Here is an 18340-nt window from a genome sequence, read left to right as displayed (position 1 = left end):
ATATTTTGTCCGCAAAGAGCTAGCACTTCTTAAAGGAGAAGGAAAGTCTTTTAGCACTTGGGGGTGCCAAATGTTAGGCACCCCTAAGAGAATGTATTTACTTACCTGAAACCCTGGGCCAGTGCTCCTATCAGCGGAAAACTGCACCGGCCCGGGGTTATACCAGTGAGTACCACGGAGTGATCCTCTTCCAGCTTCTTCTTTCTTCTCGCGGCTGCGCATGCGCATTAGAGTGAAAATATGACTTTAAAAAGTCAGCTTTTTCATTCTACTGAGCATGCGTCGGCCCCGGGAAATTTGAAGAAAGAAGAAGCCAGAAGAGAAGCGATCCGTGGTGCTTGCTGGAATAACCCCAGGCCGGTGCAGTTTTCTGCTGATAGGAGCACTGGCCCTGGGATTCAGGTAAGTAAATATATTCACTTGGGGGTGCCTAACATTTGGCACCCCCAAGTGGTAAACAGTACAGGATTACCACGCTTGCACACCCTGGCTCTCCAGGACAAGACGACCTGGTGCACGGTGAAGGAGGCCTCGGCAACCTCAATTGTAGTAACGAAGGTTCTTTCAAGCAGGTACTAGCCCTTGCCGAGTTTATTTTGCAGAAGTGCAGAAGTTCTGCAAAAAAAACTCAGCAAGGGCTAGTACCTGCTTAAAAGAACCTTCGTGTGCCAGTGAAATCCTTCATTGTTATCCCCAAGTGGTAAACCATATAACAATAACTTTTGCCATTTAGATCCTGTCAAACTATGCAACAGACCTGAGCAGAAAAGCATCCAGTAAATTAATATTTTGCTCTTCTGCATGGGGAGGGATGAACTGTTTACACATTCATATTAGCAGGGTAAAAACTGCTATTATCTTGAAATCTACTTATCACTATATCACTGCGCAGTTTACAATGTTATATGAGAGGGTAAATGTTTCCTTTAAGATTGCTATAGCATGTGAGGAAAAACTTTTTTCACAAGTTCTCATTTTATTTCCCTGCTGGAAATGTATGGTTTTAAAACACCAATACTGTTGGCAAGTGCTATGAAGTGTATCACTATCCAATGATAAGTAGGAATGAATAGGATAGATGGGGATACACAAGCACAGAGTTGGCTTTTCTAGATCCCACAGTTTACTTTCATCCCCCCCCCCAAAATGATCTTTGGCTCTTTTAAACCATTTTGTTTTTTAATTAAGCAAAGGATCCATTCCTTAAAATGGTGCAACACCCTATGAATTACATTTTCATGCATCAAAATGTGAGTAAAATAAAACTAAATAAAATCATATATTTTCTATTTTAATTTACATTAAAAACATTCTTTGAAAAAGGGGGGGATGCTGGAACACAGCTCTAAAAATAAAATAGAAGAAAAAAAATCGAGCTTAATAAATTAAAGTATCTAGCAGTTCTAGCAAGTAAAGGGGGTGAAGGCACATAGAAGACAAGCACGCACACTATGGACAGGAAATTGAACAGGAAATTGAAAAAAGTATTTGCAGGAAAATGTTTGCAATTTTCACGGTCAATTGTTTTTTCTCCCCCCAATTTTTTTCCATCACAAAGGAATTGTAATCTGCATGTATAATTGGCGGCTTAAAGTGATAACTAATATCTAATAAAAGGATTGGTTTGGCATGCAGTACAGCGCATTTCACAGCATCTAATGATTGCCACCACCTACTGCTATCTTACAACTGAAAGGGTGGCTTGGAAAAAGTACAGATAGAACATGATTTGAAACCTAGCACAGCCTAACCTTGTTTCACCCTACAACGATGAAGGCCCATGGATGAAACCAGTCGAAGGATGAAAAAAAAGGATGAGGTAGGAAAAAAAAAAAAAACCCAGCGCTAAGCTGTTCTTTTAGTTCATACTGAGAGATCCTACTTTCGATAGGAGTTTGTCAGTACCAAGTTGTGTATGTGTCTATCTAACCTATGCTGGAAAAGGTGCTTATTTTAAAAACAAATCAGAACTGGATGCCCTGCACATTAGCCAACATTTATGAATATTCTCTTCTAGGGGGTTGACCGTTCTGTGGCTCAGAAAACAATTTGCCTTGCCTGGTTCATGGAATGAAGGAATGCAAGAAATACAATTCTGGGATACTCTGGGTTCCATTTTCCTACTGCTTATCAATTATCATTAATAGCTATGACTAGCAAAACTAGATGCAATACCCCTGAGAAGAGCCTTTATTCGAGGCGACACTGGCTACCTTTACAAGGCACAAGTAAACCAGACTATAAGGCCTCCTGATCTAATGACAACAATTGTACAAAAAAAGGATGATAATCCCTGGGGATAAACACTTCTTTATAAATCACAGACCTTCATTTGGTGACTTAGCTGCCAGCATGAATAGCTGGAGGTTTGCATGTTGACCCTGCATGCATTAGAACATCGCTCCTGTATCCTGCACAGGATAAGATCCTGTATTATGTGGATGTGGCAGTCAAGGACATTCCTGCTAATTAAGTATAGGTAGACAAATTGGCTTGCATACAGCAAAAACCTAAAATTTCATAGGCAAATGCTTAAACTGATGATATTGAACACAGCTGAAAAGAGAGGAAGATGACGAGTCACAGCAACAAGAAACATGAAATGCAAGTATAGAGAATTGATACAACTGAACAGAAATCCCAGAATGCACATTCTTGAATGGGAAGGTTCACCAAATCTCAAGTCTTCAGTTGCACGTTATACTGCGTACTGTCAGAGAGAGCGAAAAAGAGGGGTGCCCTTCATGTACAGGGAGTTCTCAATGCTAAACTAATTATGCAACATCCAAAGGAAAAAAAGGGAAATTCACAAGTTCATGCACACAGCATCAATACAGCTGAGTCACTGGCAGCAGCATTAGAGTTATTTACAGGCTTCAGGTCATCGTGCTTCAGAGCCTGGAGACGCTCAGCAGTGAAATCCATCTCTGGCTTTGTGGATGAGAATGAAGAGTGTGTGGATACTGGACATTATTAAGGCAGATGTACAGTAGGACTGGAATTATTTGCCTTTTTGGTAGATAGCTGCTTGTCCACAAGCATGATGCAGGCGGCTGTCTGAGGTTTGAGAATACCTGATAACCTGGGAAACCTAAGTAGTCAGCACTAATAGTTCTTGGTTTTCCTCATGATGCAGAGGGGTATGTGATGTCAAGAAGCGAAGCCTACAGGGAAACAATGAACAAGAATTTAGCTAAATATGCATAGAACAAGTCATTTCACACATACATAGTACATACTGGGATAATAGAATAAACGACTAGACACACTGCATAATATTAAGTATATCATACATAACCAGGGATGCACCGAATCCACTTTTTGAGGTTTCAGGTGAACCCCCTAATCCTTCGTGAAAGATTCAGGCGAATACCGAACCAAATCCTAATTTGCATATGTAAATTAGGGACGGGAAAGGAAAAGGTGGGAAAATGTTTTTTTACTTCCTTATTTTGTGACAAAAACTCACGTCATTTCCCTTCACACAGCTAATTTACATATGCAAATTAGGATTCAGTTCGGCAATGCACAAGGATTCGACCGAATCTAAATCCATCTTAAAAAGGCAGAAAATCCCCGAACTGAATCCTGGATTTGGTGCATCCCTAATCATAACCAACTTATTTGATACACTATATGGCTACAAGTATGTGGACAACAGCAATCCAGCATCTCATTCCAAATTTAGGGGTATTAAAAAGTTGGACTTCTTATTGCTGCTAGAAAACTTCTACTATCTACTCCTCTGGGAAGGCTTTGCACAGGCCCTGGGGTTTTTTCGGATAAGTGGTCTTTCTGTAATTTGGATCTCTACACCTTAAGTCTAGTAAAAAAAATATTTAAACATTAAATAAACCCAGTAGGATTGTTTTGCTTCCAATAAGGATGAATTATATCTTAGTTGGGATCAAGTATAAGGTCCAGATTATTATTATTATAGTAAAAGGGGAATGTTTAAAAAAAAAAATTAATTATTTGGTTAAAATGGAGTCTATGGGAGATGGCCTTCCCATAATTTGTAGATTCTGGATAATGGGTTTATGGAAAACAATCCCATACATGTATTTTTTAAAATTCAAATAAATAGAAAGTTATTGTTGCAGCTCTTCTATTTGTACTGTATGTGCATTCTAGTTGATAGGGACACTGACATACCTTGGTAGCAAGGAATACAAGGGAGCCTAACATGGATGCAACCTACCATAATTGTTTGTGTCAAAGTGTGGAGCAGTGCAAAAGGTTGCCTAGCAGTTACCCACCTCTTCTTCCTCATCTGACATTTTAATAGCAGTTTCTGGCAACTTTACAGCTTTCTCAGTACAGTCTCCATTTTCCTCGGTTTTCCCGTGTTCCGCCTCCCACTCTTGTAACACTTGATCTATGTTGAAGCGACGCCGGTAATTCACAAAAAAATTTTTTACTTGCACCACAGATTTATTTCCAATAACATCAGAGATAGCTTGAAAATCACGCCCATACATTCGGATTGCTGGGGTTAAGAAAGGAAAATTATTTAATATGGCAATATTCTCAGCTGTTCCAGTGAACCCATGTGCCCATAATATTACACAGTCATGGACATTATACATACATTCATTATATATGAACACATACGCACACACAATATAAAGGTGAACTAAAGCTTAAAATTGTCCTAAGCAGCTCCCCATTTCTTTTCAGTTCATTCACATGCTGGCTTACTGAGTTTACTGGAGTTTTGGCACTGACTTACAAAACACATGCAATATAAAATTCATAATATAAGACAACCATTTTGCATCAGACTATAAAATAATAAACTATTAAATAAGAGACTAGAGTATGAATAGGTGAGTGCCTGAATAGAAAGATGAATAATAAAAAGTAGCAATAACAATGCAATTTAAAGTCTTACAGAGCATTTGTTTTTTTTAAATGGAATCAGTGACCCCATTTGAGAGCTGGAAAGAGTCAGTAGAAGAAGCCATATAATTAAAAAATATATATATAAAAAAGAAGGCCAATTTAAAAGTTGCTTAGAATTAGCCATTCTACAACATACTAAAAGTTAACTTAACAGTGAACCACCCCTTTTAGCACTCCACAGAAATTACATTTCCAGGTATCTAAAATTTCATGCAAAATCTGCGGTCATCCATATACAGCCTCAACCTCCCTGTCCCTAGTCTGAAGAATTCTGCACATCTGCTGCCACTTAAAGGAGGAGGGTATATTAATTGCATAATAACAAGAGATCTATTCTCAATTCAACATCATACCTTGCACAGCCAAAAGTTGCTCCTCTGTTGTCCAACGAGCATTAAACTTCTGACTGACCTAAAGAGCAGAAGAGAAAAGCAAGAATACTTTGAACTTAAGTTAAATATACATTTATAGCCTAAACAAATTTCTTTACCAAGATTTTCAGGATTCATTGAGGGCTGATTTGGTGCAGAGCGACTGCGAATTGCTAACATGATGCCACTATTCAAAAAGGCATCCCGTTCTCAGCCTCAAAACTATACACCGGTTAGTCCGACATCAGTGGTAGGAACAGGAAAGCTTTTTGAAGGGTTATTAAGGGATAAAACACTTGACTTCATTGCAAATCATAATACTATGGGTTGTGCCAGCATGGTTTTATGTGTAATAGATCTTGCCAAACAAATTTAATTGCCTTTTATGAGAAGGTGAGCAAGAACCTTGACTATGCTATGGCAGTGAATGAAACCTACTGCATAAAGCATTTGATACAGTGCCACACAGAAGGTTAATGGTTAAATTAAGGAATATTGGCCTGGACCATAGTATTTGTACCTGGATAGAAAACTGGCTAAAATATAGACTACAAAGAGTGGTGGTAAATTGTATATTGTCTGATTGGACCAATGTTGTTAGTGGAGTACTGCAGGGGTCTGTCCTTGGTCCTTTGCTTTTCAACTTGTTTATTAATGACCTCGAGGTGGGCATTGAAAGTACTTGGCAGAAGTTCCATGCAAGATGTTGCCACTTTGCAGAGTTATATGACTAGATTAGAAAACTGGGCAACAAACTGGAAAATGAGGTTCAATGTTGATAAATGCAAGGTTATGCACTTTGGCAAAAATAATATAAATGCAAGTTATACACTAAATGGCAGTGTGTTGGGAGTTACCTTAAATGAGAAGGATCTAGGGTTTTTTTTGTAGATAACATGTTTAATTCTGGGCAGTGTCATTCTGTGGCTACTAAAGCTAAAAAAGGACATTAACCCAAGGGTTGAAAACATAATTTTGCCTCTTTATAGGTCCCTGGTTAGGCCTCACCTGGAGTATGCAGTGCAGTTTTGGGCTCCAATCCTTAAAGGGGTTGTTCACTTTTGAGATAACTTTTAGTATGATGTAGAGAGTGATATTCTGAGACAATTTGCAATTTGTATTCATTTTTTATTATTGAAGGTTTTTGAGTTATTTAGCTTTTTATTCAGCAGCTCCTCAATTTGCACCTTAAGCAATCTGGTAACTAGGGTCCAAATTACCCTAACAACCACAAATATTTGAATAAGAGACTGGAATATAAATAGGAGAGGCCTTAATAGAAGGATTAGTAATTAAAAAGTAACAACAATACATTTGTAGCCTTACAGAGCATTTGTTTTTTTAGAAGGGAGTCCGTGACAATTTTTATAAATATTGGTGTATATAGTTTCAGTGGGTGTGTGTAGGTATGTGCGCTGGGTTTCATTTGGAGGGGTTTAACTTGGACTTTTCAACCCAACTTAACTACGGTATGTAACCTCATCTTTTAAATGTTTTTCATCACTTTTAGCTTAAATGGCAGTGAGTCTACCATTACACACAGAATGATAAATAAAGCATAAACTACAGTCATGTATGTGTGAACTGCTTGTCACTGCATTATCTTAAAACAAAACTATATTAGATCAGTTACAGTAACCCAAGAGGGAAAAAAAGATTCCTATGACTGTGTGTGTTCACCATGTTCTGCCTGCAGGAGGTGAACCTGGTGGGGGTTTGTTAGCATTTGGAAATGATTGTTTGTGGTCCCCAATGTGTTTAATCATGTGCTGGGGGCAGGTCCGGACTGAGAATTAAATTAGGCCCTGGCATTTCAGGTAGGCCCAATCAGCCCACAAAGAGGCCCAAACAGCCCCACCAGCCCACAAATAGTGACTTTCAACGGGACCCTGTAGCAGCCCGTCTGGCATTTGTCAGAACCCACAGATTGCCAGTCCGGGCCTGGCTGGGGGTTGCTGTGTTATCCACAGGGGAGGATGAAGCACATGGATTTAAGGGCATGTCTTAATATGATGCAATAAACTTGTTACACATGAGTGATATTCCTGCAGTGAGCACCAACCATTTGTTTTTTTTTTTGGTATTACCACCGTTAATATGGAAATGGTCTTAAAAGTTTTTGTGGTAACATGGATGTGGTTTAAAGTGGGTGTGGTTTACAAACAGGGAGTGGTCAAATTGGTTTCCATTATTGGCCCCACTCCACGAAGGCCCCAAAAAATGCCGGCCCTTGGTACCACATAAGTTGGACAGCACTGTTCTAAATCATTCATAATAAGGATACGTAAGCCTACCTCTTGAATTCTGTAATCTTCTATTCCCCCCTGAAGTTTTTCCTTGAAGGCGCTATTGGTTTGCTTGATATTTTGAATCTGAAAGAGAACATGCTGGTTTAACAGTGCCCATGCAGGTGCAAATATATATCCTAGAATGCTACTAAAAATAACCCAAATGGCAATGGTTATGGAATTAATCTGTGTCTGAGTGGTCCCGGGGCCAGGAAAACCAAGTAATAGGTTTTGAGAAATGTACCTGTCTCTTTATTGAAACCAGTTCCATATCTAGCTGTCTGAGAACAGTAGTAGCAGCATTTGCATTTGCTGATACAGCTTCAACATCTTCTTGGGAAAGAAACATGCCATTTGGTGGTTTTCTCTTTGCGCGGTTCTTTGCTTGCGATGGATGCTTCTCTTTTTTTATATGAGGAACGGTGTCGTTTTTTGGAACCTGCTTTCAATAAAAGAATATTAAAAATAACCATAAATTACACATGCATTGTAATGAAGATAGGTGAAAATAAAACCTATAAAAGAACACACTGCTTTTCATAATAAATCTATCTAGTGTCCCCAACCATGTTTAAAGATCAAAGGAGAAAATTCCAATAAAAACAAAAAAGGCCTCATACCACTTCCACAAACAAGCATGAAGAGTTTATATCTTTTTGAACAAGGAAGTCTATGAATTTGGCCATACACTGATGATATGCTGATCTTAAGATAGGGCAAATTTGAGCGTTAGCCCCAGAGTCGACAATTGGAAAAACATGGGCAATTACAATGCCAATTTATTTATGCATTTTTTTAAAATTTTACAGGGTATAACCAAAAAGAGCTGCAACCAGGGTGGGAAATAACTTAAGACTTATCTGAACAAGCACGCACCATAACAGGTTGCCTTGGGTTTCTTATGTAAAACAGATTATTTGTTGACATTTGTTTACTTAACCAAGTGAACTGCACAGAATGCAAACCTAAAGTAAACCCAGAAGCAGGAAGTCTGCAACTGCTCAATGTCAAACAATGGCAAAAACATAAAAGCACACGTGCATGAGTTTTCCAAACCTCATTTGTTGCAGCAGATATGGTTTTTTTAGTGGGCATAGCAATTTTAAATACCTGTGTTTTGATCATTCAACTACACATATCTTCATTTCAAAACCAGGTTACCATGCTTATCATCATCTGTTTAATATTTATTAGTAGATTTGCATCCTAATAAAACTTTGCTGTATATATTCAATTGTACTGGACAAATTTATGTATATACATTTCCATTTACCTCTTTCTTTGCTTCTTTTGGCTGTTCAATCTCAATATCCACTGGATTAGCACCATTGGTTTCCTCTATTTCATCACCACTGGAAATGTAAATGAAATAATATATATGTCAATATCCTCAAACAGCAAGCTTAAAGTGACCAGATTAAGCCCCATATCACCCACCTTAGGTGGCCATAGCGGGGGAAAGATCATCTCATTGGTGACCTCACCAAACAAGCAGATCTTATAGTGAATTGTCATTTGTGTAAGGCTATACAGTACAGGTATATTTAAGTTTACAGGTTTCCAAGGGGAGAAAGCAATATGTAATACTTATCAGATAGCCCAATACATTTACATAAAGCTTTACACAGATCTCACATCACTAACAGCATACCCCAGTGGAACTTACAATTTAAGATTCCTATCACATGCACACACAGCAGGGTCAAATTTATCAGGAGTCAATTAACTTTTAATTTACAATAACTATGTTTTTGCAATGCGGGAGAAAACTGGAATACCCACAGGAAACCCACATAGGCCCGGGAGATTTCTTTATAATAGTACCCAAGCTGGAATTGAACTCAGGACCTCAGTGCTGCCAGTGCTACCCACTGAGCTGTTGTGTTGTCCAGCTCCTCCAAGCCATCTATAATTAAGCACCTCTGAACAATAGTTAAAAGACTATAATTATGACTTTAATGGAGAACTAAACCCTTAATTTAAATTAAAACAACCCCTACCCCCCTACCCTACATAGACCCCCTCTCTGCCCCCCCAGCCTAACTATTACACCTGATAAATGCCCCTAAATCTTTACTTACCCCTCGAAGCAGATTCAGGGCATCGGAGTTCATGGGCATCTTCTTCTCTTCGGTAATCTTCGGGTCTTCTTACGGCGCTTCTGCAATTTCCGTCAATTTCGTTGCATGCGCAGATGTCAGAAACCCAAAGACTGCTCCAACTGTGCATGCGGCGATATGGCACTTACTTCCCGAAGAACACCGAAGAGAGGAAGATGGCACCCATGAACTCCGATGCCCTCGGGCATTTACCAGGGATAACAGCTAGGCGGGGGGGGGGGGAGAGCAGGGAGGGGGGTCTATATAGGGTAGGAGGCTAGGGTTTTTTTAAATTAAGGGTTTAGTTCTCCTTTAAAATAATATTGACAGCACAGATATACTTAGTATAGCAGCATTTTGGAGGGATAACCGTCCATGTTTAATCCAAAAATAGTGGGGTTTTTTTTGGAGAATTACCTTCCTTCTCTTTCTCTTTTTTGTTTGCGAGCATGTCGATCCATCACGCTAGTTTTAGACCTTGTCTTTTTCCATGAATAGTAGAACTTCACAAGACTTGCTATAGATTTATCGGGGAGCTGTAAATAGTAAATGTACAGATGTCACAGTGGCATTATATAGGATCCTCAACCTTTCATATAGTACATAAAGAAATTAATTTCCTATGATTGTTGTGTATACATCTAATTCCCAGATTGTATAAGGCTAAACAGGAAATGAATACTCGGAATGAATACTCGGAATGAATACTCAACTAACAGTTTTTATCACATTAAGTTGCCTGTTCTCAAACTGAAATAGAAATATAAGTATACAGTGCCCTTTTACATGTTTGTTTCCAATTATGTGATCTGTCTGTGTGCTCCCTCAAAGATCACCTGATCATAAATAATGCAGTTCTAAGTGTAACAGGAAGAATGTGGAACTTTGTCCATTAATTGGCTCATGTGACCTAACATGTATGTGTGCCTTTGGTATGTTTGTGCACATTGTGAAAGATTTGGTTCCAGGGGGTAGCTTTTAGTACTTAAAAGAATTACATTGTGCGGGGGTTTTCCTTTATGGTAACCCGCCACCATGTATTCTACATATACTCAAACACATGAGCAGATTTGGTCATGTATGTGTTACAGTAAAGGGAGGTGCTATAAATATAAGAAGGAGTTTGCTATGGACAAACATGGTAAAATGGTCTGGCTGTAGATTTCATTTGTATCCACTCTAATGCTTCAAGATTTAGCAATGCAAATCTGGAGTTGATGTATCAATGTATTACTGTATGCAACCCCTGTCTGACTAATAAGCTTAAAAGATCCTCTCCTACACTCCGTGGTAGGTGGCCACATTTTTCAAGAACCCACAAGTACCATTTGCTGGATCCGGTGAAACGTTTTCCCATGGAAGCTGAAAGCCTGCTCAAATAAAACCCTGTCTTCCACAGTCCATTCATCTGGGAATGGGGTAAAGTTGAGTAAATCTGCCAACGATTTTTCAATATTGTGTTTATGCCAAAACAGCATGCCAAGAGCCTGGAAGAAAAGTAAAAATAAAATGAGCAGTTGCAAGCTGGTGAAAGATGGAGTTTAATGGAGAAGGAAAGCTACGGAGGCATTTTATTGCCAATAGATTAGCTGCAATAGTGCAAGCTAGAATGCTATATTTATTCTGTAGAATGTTTTACCATACCTGAGTAAAAAGCTCTAGAAGCTATTGGTTTGTTTAGGATAGCAGTTGCAGTATTAGCTTAGTGTGACATCACTTCCTGACTTAGCCTGTCCCTGCTCACTTATAGCTCTGAGCTCAGATTACAGCAGAAAAAGGGAGGGGGGGAGAGGAGCAAACTGAGCATGCTCACGCCCGGGCAAGGAGGTTTTAAGCTGAAGGCAGGAAGTCTGATACAGAAGCCCATGTGTACACAATAGAAGGAAAGAAATAGTGTTTCTTTTGACAGAGGACTCAGATAAGCATTTGTTTGATATTTTTAGGTGGACCTGTCTGATAAGGCTTACTTAGTTTTAACCTTTCCTTCTCCTTTAATACTAATGGACATTAGACTGGCTCATACAAGAAAGCTTGGAAAACAATCTCCCACTGTAGCCTAGGTCATTAGCGGTCTGCTCTCACTAATACAAAATATACCATACACAACTGCAGCTAAAAAAATTAGATATGAAGAAACAGACTCAAACCTGCTACCCTGTAAAAATAAAAAGTGTACTTTATGAACTTATAGGACTGTGCCTTACCTGCTCCATGTTGTAGCCGTGCTTCTCTTTAGCAACTGAAATATACTCATCCACTGAAAAGAGAAATTTGAATGCATTAATATACCTGCATATATCCAGAGTGCGAACAGCTGGACCTTGGAAAAGAAGCGATGTCGAAGTGTATAGAGGCATATTTATCTACATGCCAATAGCAGACAATGGGCCATAGCTCTTACCTTACTTTAAAAAATATAAACAAAAGAATACAATTTGGATTCAAATCAGTATATAGTCTTGATTTTGCAGCAAATGTCACTGGAGCATTCTGGATTGTGTTTCCTGATAATAGATCTTGTAGAAAATGATCTGTACTGAACAAACTAGAAATACCAAACAACAAAATTTTTGCCCCTGTTCTAAATTATAATAACAGTGTTCGTTTAACTGAAATGTGTGAATAAAGGCTGAAGGGAATTTTAGTTTTGGTGGCTAATAAAGTAACTGCTCCAAAACAAGAGACCTTAGAGATTGCAGAGGAAATAGAATGAGGAGGCAATTAGCAGAACAGAGTACATGCAACAAACCAGTGATTTCTTATTTCAATTACACATGGTTAATCACTACTCTGGGAAGTGGAGTGCAATGCAGTTCTCACTCCCCCGGCAGTGGAAAGGCTGACATGCAAATGAGCCATGGAAGACAGAAAAGAATCCTCTTTACTTTCAGGGATAAATATTCTCCAGTTTATACATAGGAAAAAACAAAGGTGAATTGCAACACACTGCATTGTTAACATGAATAAACTTATAAGTACGGTAACTTTATGCAGTTTCTGTATGTATATTATGCATTATGTTGCATTATTCTGGCCTTTTACAGTACATTTTGCAGAATCGGCTACTGCCACCTAGTGGCCAGTTTGCTAACAGACATGCCTCAGTTCATTTCTGAAGCGGAATCTGCTGTATGGTGTCGCACAATACTGAACTGATAGTTATGAACTCAAAGAAACGGGTCAATATAAAACTCGGTTGAAAGATAGGCTATGCAAAATAAAAAATCTTTTTAATAAAGTTAGGCAAAGTCAGCGACTTGAGTGGTGTTCTGACTATTTTAATCATCCATTCACACCAGCCTTTATTTACATGTTTGGCTAAAATTAACTAACTTATATTGAAAAATGTTTTTCTTTTTAAATTTTACACAGCCTATTTACCCAGTTTTATTTTTACACTGAACAGGGAAAGTATACACCTAAAACCACTGTTGCTAAATAAATAGTACTATAAATGGAACTTTGGAAGGTTGCTTTATCTTTACTGAACATCCCCCCCCCCATTTCTTTCTTTAGGCAACAGCTTTTGAGCAGTTCATTATCAGAGTGCTTCTCAATGACTTCCTATTCTCAGCCACATTTTAATTGATATTTACTTTTTATGTTACAGTTTTTGAACAATTTGTGTTCTGCCTTTGCCCAGCCTGCGAATTTGGGTCACTTACCCCAAAAGCTCTATGAGGCTAAACTTCTATTGTTACTATTTGTTGGCTAATCTTCCTAATCAGGCCTCTCCTATTCATTTATTCAGTCTCTCAACCAATTCTGGTTGCTAGGTTAAACTGGACCCTAGCAACCCAACACCTGGAGCCGCTTAACAAAATATTAAATGTAGTGTCAAACTCCAAACTAAAAGATGAACTATGCCTTTAAAACATGAATCTCTTTATGCAAGGGGCTATTTGGTCTTAGCAGCAGAGTTGTATCATGTGGAACTACAAAACATACAACTTTATATTACTTACATTTGGCTTCAGATATATTCTGATTTGGGGACCACACCAACATGCCAAGATTCTCTCGTTCCTGGCAGTTCTTGGCAACTTCTGTTAGAGAAGAAAATAAATTATTAATGTAATATTATGGTTATAGTTACAACAAATCTCAAAGAGATGTATTTCAAAGCTGTGATTTATTTGTAGGCAACGCAAAGACTGCTTTAGGGAAACTGTAAAGCATTTCTCCTATGTTTTTCATGATTGAAGTACATGTTTGGGAATAATTATCCAGAATGCTTTGGACCTGCAAGTTCTGCAGAACTGTAATTTGGATCATCATAGTCTAATAAAAGAACAGGGTGAGCTAAATTAGGATGATCCCATTGTTTGGGCCCCAGGCCAAGCAGTATTCATCTTGTACAAAGCCTGCACAGACTGATGCAACAAACATCTATGTCAGCGTTAAGTAGTGCCCTGTGTCCTGTACACTTCAGAAATATGTGTGGTGGCCCTTTAATGGCACATGATGCATAGCTCATATCCTAAAACAACTTGCCATTATATTTGCAGCACTGCAGAATTTTCAAAGATCATAAGCCAGCGGCTATTTTACCCCAGTGAGTGGGGGCTGCATTCATTTCGTGTATGTGTTTGACACAGTCTAAAAATGGTTTCTGTTTCCCCCAAATTAATTTGTAAAAATAAACCCTGTGACTCTGTTTGCACTTTAAGGTCACATGTTTCATACACACTAGAGCTCTTTAAACAGAACGTGCCCTATGTGTAATCAAAAAGCAGCATGGGTCTAAGATCTAAGCCTTAGTAACACTTGGAGGAATCATGGCACTCATCAGCTGCTAGAATGCTGTAGGGTTACCTTTCAAAGCTCCAGATTCCTCAAGTCTTCTGAATTATAAGGCTTGTAAACTGTCATTATTGAAAGAAATTTGGATGAGAATTCACATAAAAATGCTATAGATATGGGAGGACCCCATATAGCTTCTGACGATAATGCAATTCATATGTCTTAGCATGTCTAACAGGTTTCTTTGTTAAGCTTTAAAGGAGAACTAAAACTTAACAAAAGAACTAGACTAGAAATGTTGTACATTATGTTTTGGGCTTCTGTACCAGCCCAAGACAACCAAAGCCTTTAGCAGTGAAGATCTGTGGCTCTGAAGATGTCCCAGTAGCTGCCCATCTTCTTTTCTGATGATTCACTGCACATGCTCAGACTCAAAATATACAGTACACAAAGAATGTTAATGTTACAATATAAGACTGATTAGTAATTAATACAAATAATTACAACATGGCAACACAGAAACCAGTACAACTAGCATCAGAATTTAATAATATGCCCTGTAGCATCATCTTATATTACAGACAAACCTCACTTTTGGTTTGATAATTTGTGATGACCCCAAAATTTAGCTACTCAGAGCCCACTGAGCATGTGAGTGTCACAGAGAATTTCCAACATGGCAACCCCCAAGTTTAATGTCACAAATTACACAAGTTTAATGTCACAAATTATTGCCTCTATTGAGAAGATGAAACTTTAGGCTGGTGCAACAAGTTCAGTATATAAAATGTAATTTTTAACCATGTCAATTTTTAGGGTTTATTGCTGCTTTAATTTTCACTTAAAAATCTCTTGGAGGCCACAACCAGCCCATAGGTCTCCAGTTGGACAGCCCAGATCTACAATAAGCAAACTCTGCCTATAACAGGCGACATGGAGTGGTAGTAAGAGACATTTGTGCTCTACATTTTGAAAAAATTATATATCAGTGAAAGAATAGTATGGAGTATGAATATGTATGTATGTTAGCAGCATATATGTGTGTGTACTTGTGTGTATGTGTGGATAACTACAAATTAACCTAGCTTAAATGATCAATTAAATTATACAGAGATGCATGTTAAGCAGGAAACCTAGCCAAAAGCTCTTGCCAAAACTGCAGCAAGCTTTTCATTCTGCTATGGGGAATAGCTAAAAATGAAATTGCACAAAATGCTTTCGCTCGTTGCAGTGACTGCAGTGCCTCCTTTTATGTTAGAGTGAAACAGTAAACAAGATGAGCACCACATTTTGGACACTGGGTGAGGTTGATTTTTTTTTTTATAGTCACAATGGTTCATTTACTAACATAGAGCACATATGCTGCAAAAACCCACAGCATCCAGTCTGTAGATTAGTTTGGTACATTCAGTGCAGGTACAAATATGAAAGAAAACCTATGACTGGTTGCTATGGGTTACTGAACCAAAGTAGACTGGCTGTCACAAGACATAGTGAAAATTAGGTGATATTATACTTAAAATGACAGTAACATGCCCCAATTTTAACAGGAATGTGTCAATGTCTACATAAACCATAGGGATGTTAATGTCTTCTAATGGAGATGCCCCCTTAGCTCACACTTGCTCTCTGACAAGGCTTGAAAAAGAGCAGCTGCCTGACTTGCGTTGCACTTGGGGGGGCGGGGTACTATTCTGATACAATGTGGTACCGTTTAGATTTGTCCTCCAGCCTACCAAAATGTTGCCCTGCCCCCATGTTGGAGCATGACCCCGGTTAGTAAGCGGTAAGATCGGGGGAGGAAGGGGCGTCTTTATTAGAAAAGATTAGCAGCACTAGGGATTATATGGACCCCCTTTAAAGCTTCTGTTCACCTTCCAAACACTTTTTTTCAGTTCAGTTGTTTTCAGATTGTTTGTAAATAAGCCCTAATGTAATTACACTGTAAATCATAAGCCATCTGTTTGTGTACTTTTGCCATATCAGTGTCCATGAAAGGTTCCCAAGCATATAACTTTGAGACCTCATTAATCCTCCAGGTTTGCAGTTCACGTAAGTATGGACATGATGCTCTGCTTCAGCCCTGCAGTAATCCATAAAGGGTTGCTCTTGCCTGTTGCCCTTCTCAAGGCAGGGATAGTGTAGTCACAATGACACTGTTACACAGCAATTTGCTCAGGTTCTGTGCCAGGACTGAATAGCAGGAGATGCTGGGTGACCTAGTAAGTAGCTGTATAAAGGCAGTACCACCTCATACCATCACTGCTCTGTTTCGGCAAGAAGCAGAAAGCACCCCAATAAAAGAGAACAAATCAAACAACCTTGTATGTTTATCCATTAGAGAACGAGAGGCCATAGAAATGCCAAAAAGTGCACAGAATGTATACACAGATGACTGGCCTGGCAAGATTCATTAATCCTCTATTTAAAATATGTACAGTATATAAATATAACCCATGTAAATGATCCCATAAAAAGTTTCTTGGGGGGGGGGGAGGTTAACCAATTACAACACGGCTCAGATTACAGCAGGGAGGAAAGGAGAGAGGGGGAGAGGAGCAAACTGAGCATGCTCAAGCCCTAGCTCTGAAGGTTTAAGCTGAAAACAGGAAGTCTGATACAGAAGCCCATGTGTACAAAAGAAAAGGAAAAAAAAAGCTGTGTTTCTTTCGACAAGAGGACTCATAGCAGCATTACTTTGATGGTTTACTGGTGTATTTATATAGACCTTTCTAATAAAGCTTACTTAGTTTTAACCTTTCCTTCTCCTTTAAGAAACAGGAATAGGGACCTAAGCTACAGCATTCTTATACATCATACATATTGTAGTAAAAAAAATACATTGAAATTAAAATTCATAGCAAAAGAAATAAAAAAGTACAATCAAGTTTGTATTGAATACAAAGTTTGAATAAAAAAGATTTAATTTACAGTCTTCCCCTTTGCCTGTGTTCAATAGTGTGCAGCCAAATACTCACATTCAAAGGATAGCTATTTTGGCAGCATTTCCCCGTCATTAGAGATTTTAAAAATAGCATCAACAAGCAAAATGCTTTAGAAATTCAGTTTTAAAAGGAAATTAAGCTTATAGAGCTTGCCACAGAGAGAGCAATGTGCCCAGCTGTCACTGACAGTTCATAATCTGTGAATCTGACGTGATCCAAGACCATCTATTGGTACATGTGGAAGGGCACTGGTCTTCTGGGAATATAGCAGGATCCACTCCGGGCTTATAGTAGGGGCCACCACGCCTTTACAATTGTTACCATCCTGCTGATGAAACAAACCAAGCAGCATGTACCAGTCTGTGGCTAGAGAAAAAAACATTTTTTAGTCTATACCTGCACAAACAGGGAAACTTTAGATGTCACTTGCTGCCTAGTCAGTAGTTGGCATTCACGCCACTGATTCAGCAAACTAAGCGGGAGGATTGGAGACATAATAGATTTTAGCTACTATAGTCCATTGTGAAAAACGTTTCAATTTAAGGAAAGGAATGACATTTATGGAAATTTCCCTTATTCTGGCTCATTTATAAACATTAGGTAAATTTGCTCCTTGGCAGTAACCCAATTGTCTTATTGGTTGTCATGGGTAACTGCCCAGGTGCAAATTTGCCCACTGTTTATAAATGACCCAGAGTCTCTCTCTCTCTCTCTCCTCTGAGTGCTAGCCGAAACTTTATTCATTTTTGGCTATAAATAAATGCGATTATTTATTCATAAAACCTGTGAGTGCGTACCCTTGTTTTGGATATTATACATATACATATATATATATAGAAATGCAAAGTGACGGCACTCCCAAGGAATTATGAGCGAAAAAAAGTCGATGCAAAGGAGGTTTTATTAAATCCGACGTTTCAGCTCCATTTTGGAGCTTTCATCAGGGAAAGAAAAATATATATATATCACAGTCAAAGCTTCCTTATTGC

At 38.6% G+C, this 18340-nt stretch overlaps 1 protein-coding gene across 3 annotated transcripts in view; it reads right to left on the bottom strand.

Annotated features, from left to right (window-relative positions):
- Positions 1 to 1161: 1161 nt before the first annotated feature.
- rcor1.L (REST corepressor 1 L homeolog) overlaps positions 1162 to 18340 on the bottom strand; it is a 31140-nt gene continuing 13961 nt past the window's right edge. For 2 of the 3 annotated variants that reach the window (XM_018228719.2, XM_018228718.2), the window contains 10 exons: positions 13629 to 13709; positions 11868 to 11920; positions 10989 to 11150; positions 10081 to 10199; positions 8838 to 8916; positions 7809 to 8006; positions 7571 to 7648; positions 5259 to 5316; positions 4260 to 4489; positions 1162 to 3164 (listed from right to left, as the gene is read on the bottom strand). In XM_018228719.2, the coding sequence (XP_018084208.1) occupies positions 3126 to 3164; positions 4260 to 4489; positions 5259 to 5316; positions 7571 to 7648; positions 7809 to 8006; positions 8838 to 8916; positions 10081 to 10199; positions 10989 to 11150; positions 11868 to 11920; positions 13629 to 13709 (1097 nt within the window). In that variant the 3' untranslated portion in view covers positions 1162 to 3125. 3 annotated transcript variants of the gene reach the window in all.

This window comes from Xenopus laevis, chromosome 8L (assembly GCF_017654675.1).
Source record: "Xenopus laevis strain J_2021 chromosome 8L, Xenopus_laevis_v10.1, whole genome shotgun sequence".
NCBI lineage: Eukaryota > Metazoa > Chordata > Amphibia > Anura > Pipidae > Xenopus > Xenopus laevis.
This window is presented reverse-complemented; position numbering and strand designations above follow the sequence as displayed.